This window comes from Electrona antarctica (assembly GCF_951216825.1).
Source record: "Electrona antarctica genome assembly, chromosome: 9".
NCBI classification, from domain to species: Eukaryota; Metazoa; Chordata; class Actinopteri; order Myctophiformes; family Myctophidae; genus Electrona; species Electrona antarctica.
Window position 1 is genome coordinate 57,298,817 of NC_136790.1, and position 18,163 is coordinate 57,316,979.

Here is an 18,163-nt window from a genome sequence, read left to right on the forward strand (position 1 = left end):
CCTGACTGGGTCACCCTCTGGGTGGGTCACCACCCCTCTAGACCAGAAAGCACACACACACACGCACGCACACACACAGACCTCTCTACAACGCCTCGTTTTCAGCGGTATGATGTCCCGCCTAGATGTTTTCCTGACCCACTTTCTGCTAATACTTGTTATTTGTGTGTTTCCTCTTGTCTCCGTCCCCCCGTCCCCCCTGTCCCCGCCCCCCCTGTCCCCCCCCCCAGCCACGGTGGAGTGCTACAACCCTCGGACCAACGAGTGGACGTACGTGGCCAAGATGAACGAGCCTCACTACGGCCACGCTGGGACCGTCTACGGAGGGTACATGTACATATCAGGTGAGTCTATGGAGGGCACATGTACATATCAGTCTATGGAGGGTACATGTACATATCAGGTGAGTCTATGGAGGGTACATGTACATACAAGTACGACACGCGGACGCGGGAAGCAAACGCAGCTCGGAAATTGCAATAACAACAATTAGAATAAATTCGTACTTTTTTTAAGTTTTTTTTTTAGTGTGTATGTGTGCATGCGTGTGTTTTATTTTTAAAGTTTTCTTTAAGTTTTCTTTTTGTACGTTTTTTCTTCAAGTTTTTTTTTAAGTTAAGTTTTGTGTGTGTGTGTGTGTGGGGGTGTGTGTGTGTGTGTTTTTTTTTTTTTGTGTGTGTGATACAGCTGCGCCCTCTGGTGGCGGGCCGGTGGTGTTACAGCGTGACACACACACAGACAGACAGTTTAGGCCAGCTTCTATAGTTAGTGCTCACTGCGTTCACAATCAGTCTATGGAGGCTACATGTACATATCAGTCTATGGAGCGTACATGTACATATCAGTCTATGGAGGGTACATGTACATATCAGTCTATGGAGGGTACATGTACATATCAGTCTATAGAGGGCACATGTACATATCAGTCTATGGAGGGCACATGTACATATCAGTCTATAGAGGGCACATGTACATATCAGTCTATGGAGCGTACATGTACATATCAGTCTATGGAGGGCACATGTACATATCAGTCTATAGAGGGCACATGTACATATCAGTCTATGGAGCGTACATGTACATATCAGTCTATGGAGGCTACATGTACATATCAGTCTATAGAGGGTACATGTACATATCAGTCTATGGAGGGTACATGTACATATCAGTCTATGGAGGGTACATGTACATATCAGTCTATAGAGGGCACATGTACATATCAGTCTATAGAGGGCACATGTACATATCAGTCTATAGAGGGCACATGTACATATCAGTCTATGGAGGGTACATGTACATATCAGTCTATAGAGGGTACATGTACATATCAGTCTATAGAGGGCACATGTACATATCAGTCTATAGAGGGTACATGTACATATCAGTCTATAGAGGGCACATGTACATATCAGTCTATAGAGGGCACATGTACATATCAGTCTATAGAGGGCACATGTACATATCAGTCTATAGAGGGCACATGTACATATCAGTCTATAGAGGGCACATGTACATATCAGTCTATGGAGGGTACATGTACATATCAGTCTATAGAGGGCACATGTACATATCAGTCTATGGAGGGTACATGTACATATCAGTCTATGGAGGGCACATGTACATATCAGTCTATAGAGGGCACATGTACATATCAGTCTATAGAGGGCACATGTACATATCAGTCTATAGAGGGCACATGTACATATCAGTCTATAGAGGGCACATGTACATATCAGTCTATGGAGGGTACATGTACATATCAGTCTATAGAGGGCACATGTACATATCAGTCTATAGAGTGTACATGTACATATCAGTCTATGGAGCGTACATGTACATATCAGTCTATGGAGCGTACATGTACATATCGGTCTATGGAGGGCACATGTACATATCAGTCTATGGAGGGCACATGTACATATCAGTCTATGGAGGGCACATGTACATATCAGTCTATGGAGGGCACATGTACATATCAGTCTATGGAGGGCACATGTACATATCAGTCTATGGAGGGTACATGTACATATCAGTCTATAGAGGGCACATGTACATATCAGTCTATGGAGGGTACATGTACATATCAGTCTATAGAGGGCACATGTACATATCAGTCTATGGAGGGCACATGTACATATCAGTCTATGGAGGGCACATGTACATATCAGGTCAGTGAACCATATCTTTATATGTCTATGGAGGAGTGAGGAGGCCAGCAGTTGCTCTGGGCTGTGACTGCGGCTGCTCTCCAGCTGCTCTGGGCTGTGACTGCGGCTGCTCTCCAGCTGCTCTGGGCTGTGACTGCGGCTGCTCTCCAGCTGCTCTGGGCTGTGACTGCGGCTGCTCTCCAGCTGCTCTGGGCTGTGACTGCGGCTGCTCTCCAGCTGCTCTGGGCTGTGACTGCGGCTGCTCTCCAGCTGCTCTGGGCTGTGACTGCGGCTGCTCTCCAGCTGCTCTGGGCTGTGACTGCGGCTGCTCTCCAGCTGCTCTGGGCTGTGACTGCGGCTGCTCTCCAGCTGCTCTGGCTTCAGCACCTGGTCGTGCTTATTATATTAATTATTTCCTGTTTTATTTATTTTAGAGGGCTTAGTGGGTTTAGAGAACTGTGTAATTTTCTCAGCTGCTGTTGCTAGTCATGGCTGCCAGTTCCCACCTGATGTTGTGTGGGAGTTCAGACTGATCCAGACCGTACTGAATAACTGCCAGCTTGCATAATGTCTTGAGGCTAGGACTGAAGTCTAAGACATACAGGTCAAGGTCACCTGGTCTGTTGTCTGCTCCAAAGAGGATGATACGATCGCCCATCATGCAACAGCACATCCTATACATCTGAGGCAGGCCGTTCCCCTTGGGCTCAACCTTCTTCCAGGAGAAGGTCTCTGGACTGAATTTCCACACATCATTGAAGGTCTGGTTTTGGTTCCTGCCACCAAATATGTACAGCTCTCCATTGTAGGTAAAGGCTGAATGACCCTCACGTCCTTCTGGAACAAGCTGTGCAGAAGGTGTGTCCAGCCAGGTATTGGTCTCTGTGTCAAACACTCTGATGGTGTTGTACTGACCCCACCAGCCCCCAAATACAAACATCTTTGTCCCGATAATGGTGGCAGGAGGTGGAGTTCCTCTGGTGTTAATTAAAGACCAGACCATTGTGGTGGTGTCCAACTTGTAGATGTGATTACTCCAGTCTCCAGTCTGGGTCGATCCTCCATGGATAAACATGACCTTCCCCAAGACACAGGCTGAGTGGTACCTCCTCCCCTCTGGGACAGTACCAGAAACCTGTGGTTTGAACCATATGTGGGCATCAACATCAAAGGCATGAAGCACATTCTTACAGAACTTCCTTGTGTAGTAATTATACCCTCCCCAGAGGTAGACGGTATATTCTATCAGCACAGCTGTGTGGCCGTAGCGCATGGAGGGAACCTCAAGGTGGCGTTCTCCTGTTCCAGGCGTTACTGGGGTCAACTTCCTCCAGCATAAAGACACTGTGTTGAAGGCGTGTACTTCAATGGGATCTCTTTCCCTCTCGTCTCCTCCAAAGCAGTAGATATCGTGTCCGACCACCACAGCAGCCTGGTTCTCCCTATGTTCTCCTTCCAGATGTATCGTCCAGTGAAACATTTCACACAGCAGCTCCACCGTCAATGAGTGTTGACAATTAGTTTACAGATGAACTTCTTAGGATGAAGGCAGCTCGGTTTCCTTGTTGCAAATCACTAACTGATGTTTAGTGTATCGCACAAGTTCTTTTAAAGAACAATTACGCGGTTGTGATGTCGTTGCATGATTACGTCATATGGATGCTATGCAATCTGATTGGCCAATCTGAATTATATTTCCAGGATTATGTCTGTAGGCTGCTATTTTCAACCACTGAACACAGACCACCTCCACAGACATAGAAAGGTAGACTCTTCCTTCGGCTCTGGGCCGTCTGTATCTCTAGACACAGAAAGGTAGACTCCTCCTTCGGCTCTGGGCCGTCTGTATCTCTAGACACAGAAAGGTAGACGCCTCCTTCGGCTCTGGGCCGTCTGTATCTCTAGACATAGAAAGGTAGACGCCTCCTTCGGCTCTGGGCCGTCTGTATCTCTAGACACAGAAAGGTAGACGCCTCCTTCGGCTCTGGGGCGTCTGTATCTCCACAGACACATCCTGGGTATTCAATTCATAATCATGACATGAAAAATAACAACAAAATTAAAATCATCACAAACTAATAATAAAAAAGTACAGGTTGGGGAAAAGGGGAAGGGGGTTATATAAAGGGGGGGGGGTTGCCTAATGGAGAAGTGATAATTTCGTTCGAGCTGCGTGCATTGCAGCCTAATGTGTACCGGATGTGACCAAAATAACAGATCTACAAGCTCACAGCGTGCTGCAGCGTGATCCTATGCCCTAGGATAGGTGGTGTAGCAAAATACTTTGCACAGAATTTGTAATAGAGCATTGTATATTCTATGGTTTATTTTGGGCATTGTTGCACATAGGAGTAAGAGTTTTTGATTGATTGATTGATTGATTGAAATATTTATTAACAGTTTGCAGAATTACAGTACATTTCAAGCACAACTCAATACAAAGACTGTTAACTGTGAGTGGACGACACCATAAAGCATTACACTTGTTTACAAGAGGGTCCACCTTGTTCAATTCATCAAAACATTTAGAGACGTACAAAAAGACACTTCTATTTAGTCAAAGAACAGAACAGGAATTCATTATAAAGGAGGTAAAAAGGGAAGAAAAATAAACATATACAGTGAGGGGAAAAAGGGGTGGGTGTTGGGGGGGGGGGGGGGGGGGGACGACTCATTGGTAAAAATGTGCAGGGAGCGAACCCTGTATCGCCGAAACAATCTGACATCAACCCATGGCAGTATCCGTTATTTATCTGTTGTTGATTATGAATACATTTTGCATTGGCTGAGTTGGTGTGTTGGTTATCTTTGGCCTACCAAGCCGTAGATTCTATGTTGGTGTGTTGGTTATCTGCAGTCTACCAAGCTGTAGATTCTATGTTGGTGTGTTGGTTATCTGCAGTCTACCAAGCTGTAGATTCTATGTTGGTGTGTTGGTTATCTGCAGTCTAACAAGCTGTAGATTATATGTTGGTGTGTTGGTTATCTGCAGTCTACCAAGCTGTAGATTCTATGTTGGTGTGTTGGTTATCTGCAGTCTACCAAGCTGTAGATTCTATGTTGGTGTGTTGGTTATCTGCAGCCTACCAAGCTGTAGATTCTATGTTGGTGTGTTGGTTATCTGCAGTCTACCAAGCTGTAGATTCTATGTTGGTGTGTTGGTTATCTTTGGCCTACCAAGCTGTAGATCCTATGTTGGTGTGTTGGTTATCTGCAGTCTACCAAGCTGTAGATTCTATGTTGGTGTGTTGGTTATCTGCAGTCTACCAAGCTGTAGATTCTATGTTGGTGTGTTGGTTATCTGCAGTCTACCAAGCTGTAGATTCTATGTTGGTGTGTTGGTTATCTGCAGATCTTTAGAAAGAGTCGATTATTTTTCTTTTGTTTTGTGTGGAGCTTATTCTAGCATTCGAGTACATAATTCGAGTGTATTGTTGGAATCTGCTAAGCCTGGCTGTACTGTACTGTACTGTACTGTACTGTACTGTACTGTACTGTACTGTACTGTACTGTACTGTACCGTACCGTACCGTACCGTACCGTGCCGCTTCTGATGCTTTAGTGTAACGCTGTAGTGCAGGGTTGTCCCAAATGCGGTCCCCGGGGGACAGATTGTATACGGCCCTCTGTGCTATGGGGTGTCTTATTGGCCCTGTGGGGTGTCTTATTAACCCTGTAGGGTGTCTTCATGTCTTATTGGCCCTGTGGGGTGTCTTCATGTCTTATTGGCCCTGTGGGGTGTCTTCATGTCTTATTGGCCCTGTGGGGTGTCTTCATGTCTTATTGGCCCTGTGGGGTGTCTTCATGTCTTATTAACCCTGTGGGGTGTCTTATTGGCCCTGTAGGGTGTCTTATTGGCCCTGTGGGGTGTCTTATTGGCCCTGTGGGGTGTCTTCATGTCTTATTGGCCCTGTGGGGTGTCTTCATGTCTTATTAACGCTGTGGGGTGTCTTATTGGCCCTGTGGGGTGTCTTCATGTCTTATTGGCCCTGTGGGTGTCTTATTGGCCCTGTGGGGTGTCTTCATGTCGTATTGCCCCTGTGGGGTGTCTTCATGTCTTATTAACCGTGTGGGGTGTCTTATTGGCCCTGTGGGTGTCTTCATGTCTTATTGGCCCTGTGGGGTGTCTTCATGTGTTCTAATATGGACCCCTTTGAAAAAGTTTTGGACTCACCTGCTGTAGATCAGCTCTAGGACCTTTATGACCTGCTGTAGATCAGCTCTAGGACCTTTATGACCTGCTGTAGATCAACTCTAGGACCTTTATGACCTGCTGTAGATCAGCTCTAGGACCTTTATGACCTGATGTAGATCAGCTCTAGGACCTTTATGACCTGCTGTAGATCAGCTCTAGGACCTTTATGACCTGATGTAGATCAGCTCTAGGACCTTTATGACCTGCTGTAGATCAGCTCTAGGACCCTTATGACCTGCTGTAGATCAGCTTGTAACAATCGGCCTTTTACATTGAAAGGATAATTATTGCTAAAGGAAAAAACAGCGGGATCGTCGGGTTAACTCTGTGGTATTTTATATAGAAGCCACCAAAGGATGTAGTTGAGCAAACAGAATGGCAATACATACACACAGTTTACATTGGGAAACAACCAGAATCAACAATCAATAATCACAACTCAACCCCCCTCCCAACCCAAATGAGTCCCACTAGTCCCAGCCAAACGTAAACAATAAACACAGTTCATACGGTGCTAGCGGCACGCTACCGCTCGCACACAGTATTATGAATAGCACCCGCGTCGTTCCTCTTCTCGCCGTGCACGCGCACTATAGAGCCTTTTAAAGTTCCTCGTAATCCACACAGAATGAAAAGACCGCTCCACGCTGAACGGCGAGTTCGGGGTACTATAATCCAACAAGGACCAAACGTTTGGAATGATCTCACCAGTATTGACGTGACGTCTCTGACGCTGTTCGCCTCCACGCACACTGTGATTCCAAGCGATCAATATCCAACGGCAGCAACAGCGCGTTCCTGTTCCCGATGGCTCGATTGTCCTTTGCCTTGGCTGCAGATACTACGCGTTAAACCTTGGATAGTGGTTTAACCGGTAGCCCTATCTGGCGCCTCGGAGCTCCTCTTTATCAAATGTGCACCCTGGCACCTAGGTTCGTTTGTCAATTTGATCTCCCTTCCCCTGTGTCACTTCCTCTATAAATAAAGTTGGGTGACAGCATCAATCATTCAATTACCCCCTGTATCAGACCTGTTACCGCTCATGTGAACCAGAAATGTTAGAATTAACTGTAAAGTCACTTCACATGTACTTACATCACACGTACATAATAACATGCATAGGTCCAGCAGATAAATACAAAAACATTATGTGCATTTGTCACAGTCCCCCCCCCCCCCAGCTGGAAGCTAATTTTCAAGTCCTCCCAACGGAGGGTTTGAGGTGGACCACATAATAATGTATCTTCATCATCATTCTTTCTAATTCACTAGGTAACCAATAGGTCCTCTTGACTCATCACTATAGCTGAACCTAACCGTAGTGGGGGCACTAGCTTAGACAAGTATTTTTCAGATGTTTTGGCAAGTGGGTGTGTTCTCATATAGACCAGATCGCCTGGCTGGAACTGGCCTGTTCCACCAGGCACTATCACATCTGGCTTCTCTATTCCGAGAACCACCCCCCCTCCGTTGAACTTCTTTGACCATGGCCCACTTGGTATTGTAGTCAAAAGTGACCAGCAGCATGGTTTTTCCTTTCTTCCCCCTCGAGAACTGCCCCGCCGGGCCGATCCCAAGGGCTGCCTGGTCGACTTGAGTGGACCGTAACCTGTGGGGCGGCTTACAATCCACTGCCTTGCGTTGCTGACAACCATGACATCCCCCAACGTGGTCCCACACATCCCTGCGGACTGTCGGCCACCAGGATACCTCAAGGACTTGAAGGAGAGTCTTTAACCTCCCAGAATGACCACCCGTGGGGCGGCCATGGAAATGTCCCAGGAAACTGCGGACCAAGCTGTCAGGCACCACTACCTGGTATCTCCACCCAAAGGACTTGGTCGGCTGCCTTCGACATAGAACCCCCTGGATTTCCTCATAGCCTGGGCGGCCCGGTCGATGGTCGGTCTGGTCCAGATCTTCAAGCAGACCCCTGACCTTGGGATCCGCACGTTGAGCCTTTACTATGCCAACCGGAGTCACCTCCGATGGCCACATCTTGGACAGGCATTCCACCTCAGGCGGGGCATTCAGGCTTCGGGGTCCCGGAGTGACACCATCAGTGCCTCTCGGCGATGGTAATTCCCCCTTCACCTGCTGCACAAGGTTGACGTCTGCACGCGCCACCTGAGCTCCTCTCCCTGTCGCCTTCTTGCGCCCTCTGTCACTGCATTGCCGTTTAGCCTTCATCTCCAGGCTGGTGGGCAGGCCATGGGAGACCAGATGGTAGGGAATACCGGCGGGACAACCGTGAGGGTTAAGTGGAGGATGGGACCATGGCTGAGACGCCCTGGCTCTTTTCATTTCCGGCACCTCACTGCTCCCTTTCTCATCTAACCTCCTAAAGCATTCAACCAGACCTTTCTGTAGTTGCTCCACTGAGGTTTTGATGAGAGTTTCCATCTCCCCCATCTTGCAATCTATGAACCCCCTGAAGCACATTTCCCTATTCACAATACTCTCCATAGCCTTTTCAAATTCTCCCTGCACCTCCCGCACCTGGGTTCCAAAGGCTTGCAACTCACTCTTAATGCACGCCAGTTCCTGCTGCACTGGTATATTAGTGCCCCCACTTTGCTCCATTGTATTTCTCTTTTTTTCCCTCTCTGAGTGTTTTTTTCCCGTAAACTATTTTTTACAGTGTATTCTCTCAGTTTTTTCTGTGAACTATTTTTTACAGTGTATTATTTCCACTTCACTCGTTTTTCAACAAATAACAATTTGGGCTTCCACTATAAAATTAATACCTTTACACCCGCGGTCCCCGTATGGGCCACCACCTGTAACAATCGGCCTTTTACATTGAAAGGATAATTATTGCTAAAGGAAAAAACAGCGGGATCGTCGGGTTAACTCTGTGGTATTTTATATAGAAGCCACCAAAGGATGTAGTTGAGCAAACAGAATGGCAATACATACACACAGTTTACATTGGGAAACAACCAGAATCAACAATCAATAATCACAACTCAACCCCCCTCCCAACCCAAATGAGTCCCACTAGTCCCAGCCAAACGTAAACAATAAACACAGTTCATACGGTGCTAGCGGCACGCTACCGCTCGCACACAGTATTATGAATAGCACCCGCGTCGTTCCTCTTCTCGCCGTGCACGCGCACTATAGAGCCTTTTAAAGTTCCTCGTAATCCACACAGAATGAAAAGACCGCTCCACGCTGAACGGCGAGTTCGGGGTACTATAATCCAACAAGGACCAAACGTTTGGAATGATCTCACCAGTATTGACGTGACGTCTCTGACGCTGTTCGCCTCCACGCACACTGTGATTCCAAGCGATCAATATCCAACGGCAGCAACAGCGCGTTCCTGTTCCCGATGGCTCGATTGTCCTTTGCCTTGGCTGCAGATACTACGCGTTAAACCTTGGATAGTGGTTTAACCGGTAGCCCTATCTGGCGCCTCGGAGCTCCTCTTTATCAAATGTGCACCCTGGCACCTAGGTTCGTTTGTCAATTTGATCTCCCTTCCCCTGTGTCACTTCCTCTATAAATAAAGTTGGGTGACAGCATCAATCATTCAATTACCCCCTGTATCAGACCTGTTACCGCTCATGTGAACCAGAAATGTTAGAATTAACTGTAAAGTCACTTCACATGTACTTACATCACACGTACATAATAACATGCATAGGTCCAGCAGATAAATACAAAAACATTATGTGCATTTGTCACAAGCTCTAGGACCTTTATGACCTGCTGTAGATCAACTCTAGGACCTTTATGACCTGCTGTAGATCAGCTCTAGGGCCTTTATGACCTGCTGTAGATCAGCTCTAGGACCCTTATGACCTGCTGTAGATCAGCTTGTAACAATCGGCCTTTTACATTGAAAGGATAATTATTGCTAAAGGAAAAAACAGCGGGATCGTCGGGTTAACTCTGTGGTATTTTATATAGAAGCCACCAAAGGATGTAGTTGAGCAAACAGAATGGCAATACATACACACAGTTTACATTGGGAAACAACCAGAATCAACAATCAATAATCACAACTCAACCCCCCTCCCAACCCAAATGAGTCCCACTAGTCCCAGCCAAACGTAAACAATAAACACAGTTCATACGGTGCTAGCGGCACGCTACCGCTCGCACACAGTATTATGAATAGCACCCGCGTCGTTCCTCTTCTCGCCGTGCACGCGCACTATAGAGCCTTTTAAAGTTCCTCGTAATCCACACAGAATGAAAAGACCGCTCCACGCTGAACGGCGAGTTCGGGGTACTATAATCCAACAAGGACCAAACGTTTGGAATGATCTCACCAGTATTGACGTGACGTCTCTGACGCTGTTCGCCTCCACGCACACTGTGATTCCAAGCGATCAATATCCAACGGCAGCAACAGCGCGTTCCTGTTCCCGATGGCTCGATTGTCCTTTGCCTTGGCTGCAGATACTACGCGTTAAACCTTGGATAGTGGTTTAACCGGTAGCCCTATCTGGCGCCTCGGAGCTCCTCTTTATCAAATGTGCACCCTGGCACCTAGGTTCGTTTGTCAATTTGATCTCCCTTCCCCTGTGTCACTTCCTCTATAAATAAAGTTGGGTGACAGCATCAATCATTCAATTACCCCCTGTATCAGACCTGTTACCGCTCATGTGAACCAGAAATGTTAGAATTAACTGTAAAGTCACTTCACATGTACTTACATCACACGTACATAATAACATGCATAGGTCCAGCAGATAAATACAAAAACATTATGTGCATTTGTCACAGTCCCCCCCCCCCCCCAGCTGGAAGCTAATTTTCAAGTCCTCCCAACGGAGGGTTTGAGGTGGACCACATAATAATGTATCTTCATCATCATTCTTTCTAATTCACTAGGTAACCAATAGGTCCTCTTGACTCATCACTATAGCTGAACCTAACCGTAGTGGGGGCACTAGCTTAGACAAGTATTTTTCAGATGTTTTGGCAAGTGGGTGTGTTCTCATATAGACCAGATCGCCTGGCTGGAACTGGCCTGTTCCACCAGGCACTATCACATCTGGCTTCTCTATTCCGAGAACCACCCCCCCTCCGTTGAACTTCTTTGACCATGGCCCACTTGGTATTGTAGTCAAAAGTGACCAGCAGCATGGTTTTTCCTTTCTTCCCCCTCGAGAACTGCCCCGCCGGGCCGATCCCAAGGGCTGCCTGGTCGACTTGAGTGGACCGTAACCTGTGGGGCGGCTTACAATCCACTGCCTTGCGTTGCTGACAACCATGACATCCCCCAACGTGGTCCCACACATCCCTGCGGACTGTCGGCCACCAGGATACCTCAAGGACTTGAAGGAGAGTCTTTAACCTCCCAGAATGACCACCCGTGGGGCGGCCATGGAAATGTCCCAGGAAACTGCGGACCAAGCTGTCAGGCACCACTACCTGGTATCTCCACCCAAAGGACTTGGTCGGCTGCCTTCGACATAGAACCCCCTGGATTTCCTCATAGCCTGGGCGGCCCGGTCGATGGTCGGTCTGGTCCAGATCTTCAAGCAGACCCCTGACCTTGGGATCCGCACGTTGAGCCTTTACTATGCCAACCGGAGTCACCTCCGATGGCCACATCTTGGACAGGCATTCCACCTCAGGCGGGGCATTCAGGCTTCGGGGTCCCGGAGTGACACCATCAGTGCCTCTCGGCGATGGTAATTCCCCCTTCACCTGCTGCACAAGGTTGACGTCTGCACGCGCCACCTGAGCTCCTCTCCCTGTCGCCTTCTTGCGCCCTCTGTCACTGCATTGCCGTTTAGCCTTCATCTCCAGGCTGGTGGGCAGGCCATGGGAGACCAGATGGTAGGGAATACCGGCGGGACAACCGTGAGGGTTAAGTGGAGGATGGGACCATGGCTGAGACGCCCTGGCTCTTTTCATTTCCGGCACCTCACTGCTCCCTTTCTCATCTAACCTCCTAAAGCATTCAACCAGACCTTTCTGTAGTTGCTCCACTGAGGTTTTGATGAGAGTTTCCATCTCCCCCATCTTGCAATCTATGAACCCCCTGAAGCACATTTCCCTATTCACAATACTCTCCATAGCCTTTTCAAATTCTCCCTGCACCTCCCGCACCTGGGTTCCAAAGGCTTGCAACTCACTCTTAATGCACGCCAGTTCCTGCTGCACTGGTATATTAGTGCCCCCACTTTGCTCCATTGTATTTCTCTTTTTTTCCCTCTCTGAGTGTTTTTTTCCCGTAAACTATTTTTTACAGTGTATTCTCTCAGTTTTTTCTGTGAACTATTTTTTACAGTGTATTATTTCCACTTCACTCGTTTTTCAACAAATAACAATTTGGGCTTCCACTATAAAATTAATACCTTTACACCCGCGGTCCCCGTATGGGCCACCACCTGTAACAATCGGCCTTTTACATTGAAAGGATAATTATTGCTAAAGGAAAAAACAGCGGGATCGTCGGGTTAACTCTGTGGTATTTTATATAGAAGCCACCAAAGGATGTAGTTGAGCAAACAGAATGGCAATACATACACACAGTTTACATTGGGAAACAACCAGAATCAACAATCAATAATCACAACTCAACCCCCCTCCCAACCCAAATGAGTCCCACTAGTCCCAGCCAAACGTAAACAATAAACACAGTTCATACGGTGCTAGCGGCACGCTACCGCTCGCACACAGTATTATGAATAGCACCCGCGTCGTTCCTCTTCTCGCCGTGCACGCGCACTATAGAGCCTTTTAAAGTTCCTCGTAATCCACACAGAATGAAAAGACCGCTCCACGCTGAACGGCGAGTTCGGGGTACTATAATCCAACAAGGACCAAACGTTTGGAATGATCTCACCAGTATTGACGTGACGTCTCTGACGCTGTTCGCCTCCACGCACACTGTGATTCCAAGCGATCAATATCCAACGGCAGCAACAGCGCGTTCCTGTTCCCGATGGCTCGATTGTCCTTTGCCTTGGCTGCAGATACTACGCGTTAAACCTTGGATAGTGGTTTAACCGGTAGCCCTATCTGGCGCCTCGGAGCTCCTCTTTATCAAATGTGCACCCTGGCACCTAGGTTCGTTTGTCAATTTGATCTCCCTTCCCCTGTGTCACTTCCTCTATAAATAAAGTTGGGTGACAGCATCAATCATTCAATTACCCCCTGTATCAGACCTGTTACCGCTCATGTGAACCAGAAATGTTAGAATTAACTGTAAAGTCACTTCACATGTACTTACATCACACGTACATAATAACATGCATAGGTCCAGCAGATAAATACAAAAACATTATGTGCATTTGTCACAAGCTCTAGGACCTTTATGACCTGCTGTAGATCAACTCTAGGACCTTTATGACCTGCTGTAGATCAGCTCTAGGGCCTTTATGACCTGATGTAGATCAGCTCTAGGACCTTTATGACCTGCTGTAGACCAGCTCTAGGACCTTTATGACCTGCTGTAGACCAGCTCTAGGACCTTTATGACCTGCTGTAGATCAGCTCTAGGACCTTTATGACCTGCTGTAGATCAGCTCTAGGACCTTTATGACCTGCTGTAGACCAGCTCTAGGACCTTTATGACCTGCTGTAGATCAGCTCTAGGACCTTTATGACCTGCTGTAGATCAGCTCTAGGACCTTTATGACCTGCTGTAGACCAGCTCTAGGACCTTTATGACCTGCTGTAGACCAGCTCTAGGACCTTTATGACCTGCTGTAGATCAGCTCTAGGACCCTTATGACCTGCTGTAGATCAGCTCTAGGACCTTTATGACCTGCTGTAGATCAACTCTAGGACCTTTATGACCTGCTGTAGATCAGCTCTAGGGCCTTTATGACCTGATGTAGATCAGCTCTAGGACCTTTATGACCTGCTGTAGACCAGCTCTAGGACCTTTATGACCTGCTGTAGACCAGCTCTAGGACCTTTATGACCTGCTGTAGATCAGCTCTAGGACCTTTATGACCTGCTGTAGATCAGCTCTAGGACCTTTATGACCTGCTGTAGACCAGCTCTAGGACCTTTATGACCTGCTGTAGATCAGCTCTAGGACCTTTATGACCTGCTGTAGATCAGCTCTAGGACCTTTATGACCTGCTGTAGACCAGCTCTAGGACCTTTATGACCTGCTGTAGACCAGCTCTAGGACCTTTATGACCTGCTGTAGACCAGCTCTAGGACCTTTATGACCTGCTGTAGATCAGCTCTAGGACCTTTATGACCTGCTGTAGATCAGCTCTAGGACCTTTATGACCGGCTGCAGATCAGCTCTAGGACCCTTATGACCTGCTGTAGATCAACTCTAGGACCCTTATGACCTGCTGTAGACCAGCTCTAGGACCTTTATGACCTGCTGTAGATCAGCTCTAGGACCTTTATGACCTGCTGTAGATCAGCTCTAGGACGTTGATCAATGAACTGAAATGAACTGGACTCAATTTCAAAGTCGTGCGATTTGTCACACACGTTACCGCAGTTACATTTGTTCTCCGCATTTCACCATCTCTTGGAGCGGTGAGCCGCAGCCGTGCCGCGCTCTGTAATCAACACTGTGTGAAAAGAGGAGTTAACGGGAAATTATGGGCACTAGATTTGCCCGTAAACCTCAAGTTTACTGGCTGTCTAGCTGACTGGCTGGCTGGCTGACTGACTGACTGACTGACTGACTGACTGGCTGACTGGATGACTGACTGCGAGCTGCAGCGGCTGCGCTGCATGCTCTGAAATCCTCTCTGACTGCATTCACTGTGCATGCGGGAGGGGGGAGACGACTCATACCCAGATGCATTCTGGGATTGTGTTCCTCTTTATTTTAAGCCTTCCCTGTAGACATGTCCTGTTTCTCTCTCTCTCTCTCTCTCTCTCTCTCTCTCTCTCTCTCTCTCTCTCTCTCTCTCTCTCTCTCCTCTCTCTCTCTCTCTCTCTCTCTCTCTCTCTCCTCTCTCTCTCTCTCCCTCTCTCCCTCTCTCTCTGCCACTGTAGTGACATCATGTGACCAAAGCGTTAGGATTCTGTTTAGGATTTTTATGATCCTTCACCCATTGTTCGGTTCACTTTACACGCACGCACACACGCACACACACACACGCACGCATACACACGCACGCACACACATGCACATACTGTACTCTGCGTCCTACACATTGCTGTCAGGACGAAACCTCCCAACTCCATAAATCAATTATATTGAACACCCTTTACGTCTGTGTGTTGTTTCGAAAATATTGAACCAATGGATAACATTGTCTTCCCTCTCTCGTCCACCAGGGGGCATCACCACTCATAATAACGTTGTCTCTCTCTCGTCCACCAGGGGGCATCACCACTCATAATAACGTTGTCTCTCTCTAGTCCACCAGGGGGCATCACCACTCACTCATAATAACGTTGTCTCTCTCTAGTCCACCAGGGGGCATCACCACTCACTCATAATAACGTTGTCTTCCCTCTCTCGTCCACCAGGGGGCATCACCACTCACTCATAATAACGTTGTCTTCCCTCTCTCGTCCACCAGGGGGCATCACCACTCACTCATAATAACGTTGTCTTCCCTCTAGTCCACCAGGGGGCATCACCACTCACTCACTCATAACGTTGTCTTCTCTCTCTCGTCCACCAGGGGGCATCACCACTCACTCATAATAACGTTGTCTTCCCTCTCTCGTCCACCAGGGGGCATCACCACTCACTCATATTAACGTTGTCTTCCCTCTCTCGTCCACCAGGGGGCATCACCACTCACTCATAATAACGTTGTCTTCCCTCTCTCGTCCACCAGGGGGCATCACCACTCACTCACTCATAACGTTGTCTTCCCTCTCTCGTCCACCAGGGGGCATCACCACTCACTCATAATAACGTTGTCTTCCCTCTCTCGTCCACCAGGGGGCATCACCACTCACTCACTCATAACGTTGTCTTCCCTCTCTCGTCCACCAGGGGGCATCACCACTCACTCATAATAACGTTGTCTTCCCTCTCTCGTCCACCAGGGGGCATCACCACTCACTCATAATAACGTTGTCTTCCCTCTCTCGTCCACCAGGGGGCATCACCACTCATAATAACGTTGTCTCTCTCTCGTCCACCAGGGGGCATCACCCACGACACCTTCCAGAAGGAGCTGATGTGCTTCGACCCGGACGGCGACCGCTGGACCCAGAAGGCACCGATGACAACGGTGCGCGGGCTGCACTGCATGTGCACGGTGGGCGACCGGCTCTACGTGATCGGCGGGAACCACTTCCGCGGCACCAGCGACTACGACGACGTGCTCTCCTGCGAGTACTACTCGCCGGCGCTGGACGCCTGGACGCCCATCGCTGCCATGCTGCGCGGCCAGTCGGACGTGGGCGTGGCCGTGTTCGAGGCCAAGATCTACGTGGTGGGCGGCTACTCGTGGAACAACCGCTGCATGGTGGAGATCGTGCAGAAGTACGACCCCGAGCGCGACGAGTGGCACAAGGTGTTTGACCTGCCCGAGTCGCTGGGCGGGATACGGGCCTGCACGCTCACCGTGTTCCCCCCCGAGGACCTCATGATGGGGGGCGTGGGCGGCTCGCCCTCGCGGGGGGAGTCGCCGCTCTCCGCCCCTTGAAGGGGGGGGGGGAGGGGAGGGGGGTTGGTTACTTAGCGCTCGTGTCGTTCGTTTTCGGTTCACCGCCCTGCCCGTCTGTGGTGGTAGCTCTGGTCCATAGCTAGGAGCCCTGAATGCTATGCTACTGTTAGCTCTGGTCCATAGCTAGGTGCCCTGAATGCTATGCTACTGTTAGCTCTGGTCCATAGCTAGGAGCCCTGAATGCTATGCTACTGTTAGCATCTGGTCCATAGCTAGGAGTCCTGAATGCTATGCTACTGTTAGCTCTGGTCCATAGCTAGGAGTCCTGAATGCTATGCTACTGTTAGCTCTGGTCCATAGCTAGGAGCCCTGAATGCTATGCTACTGTTAGCTCTGGTCCATAGCTAGGAGTCCTGAATGCTATGCTACTGTTAGCATCTGGTCCATAGCTAGGAGCCCTGAATGCTATGCTACTGTTAGCTCTGGTCCATAGCTAGGAGCCCTGAATGCTATGCTACTGTTAGCTCTGGTCCATAGCTAGGAGCCCTGAACGCTATGCTACTGTTAGCTCTGGTCCATAGCTAGGAGCCCTGAATGCTATGCTACTGTTAGATCTGGTCCATAGCTAGGAGTCCTGAATGCTATGCTACTGTTAGCTCTGGTCCATAGCTAGGAGTCCTGAATGCTATGCTACTGTTAGCATCTTGTCCATAGCTAGGAGTCCTGAATGCTATGCTGCTGTTAGCTCTGGTCCATAGCTAGGAGTCCTGAATGCTGTTAGCTCTGGTCCATAGCTAGGAGTCCTGAATGCTATGCTACTGTTAGCTCTGGTCCATAGCTAGGAGTCCTGAATGCTATACTACTGTTAGCATCTGGTCCATAGCTAGGAGTCCTGGACGCTATGCTACTGTTAGCTCTGGTCCATAGCTAGGAGTCCCGGACGCTATGCTACTGTTAGCTCTGGTCCATAGCTAGGAGTCCTGAATGCTATGCTACTGTTAGCTCTGGTCCATAGCTAGGAGTCCTGAATACTATGCTACTGTTAGCATCTGGTCCATAGCTAGGAGTCCTGGACGCTATGCTACTGTTAGCTCTGGTCCATAGCTAGGAGTCCTGGATGCTATGCTACTGTTAGCTCTGGTCCATAGCTAGGAGTCCTGGATGCTATGCTACTGTTAGCTCTGGTCCAATAGCGTTAGAAGGATGCTATGCTACTTTAAATGAATGAACATTTCTATCGAGCGGATCTGTAGAGGGTGCATCCAGTGGATTATTTATCATGTCGGTTTAAAAAAAAG

The 18,163-nt window shown here is 48.4% G+C and overlaps 1 protein-coding gene across 1 annotated transcript in view; it reads left to right on the plus strand.

The window, feature by feature from the left end:
• klhl13 (kelch-like family member 13) overlaps positions 1–18,145 on the plus strand; it is a 77,720-nt gene extending 59,575 nt beyond the window's left edge. Inside the window, exons 11-12 of the mRNA XM_079510492.1 lie at positions 231–344; positions 16,399–18,145. Of these exons, the coding sequence (XP_079366618.1) occupies positions 231–344; positions 16,399–16,904 (620 nt within the window). The 3' untranslated portion in view covers positions 16,905–18,145. The remainder of the gene's footprint in view (positions 1–230; positions 345–16,398) is intronic.
• The last annotated feature ends 18 nt before the right edge of the window (positions 18,146–18,163 follow it).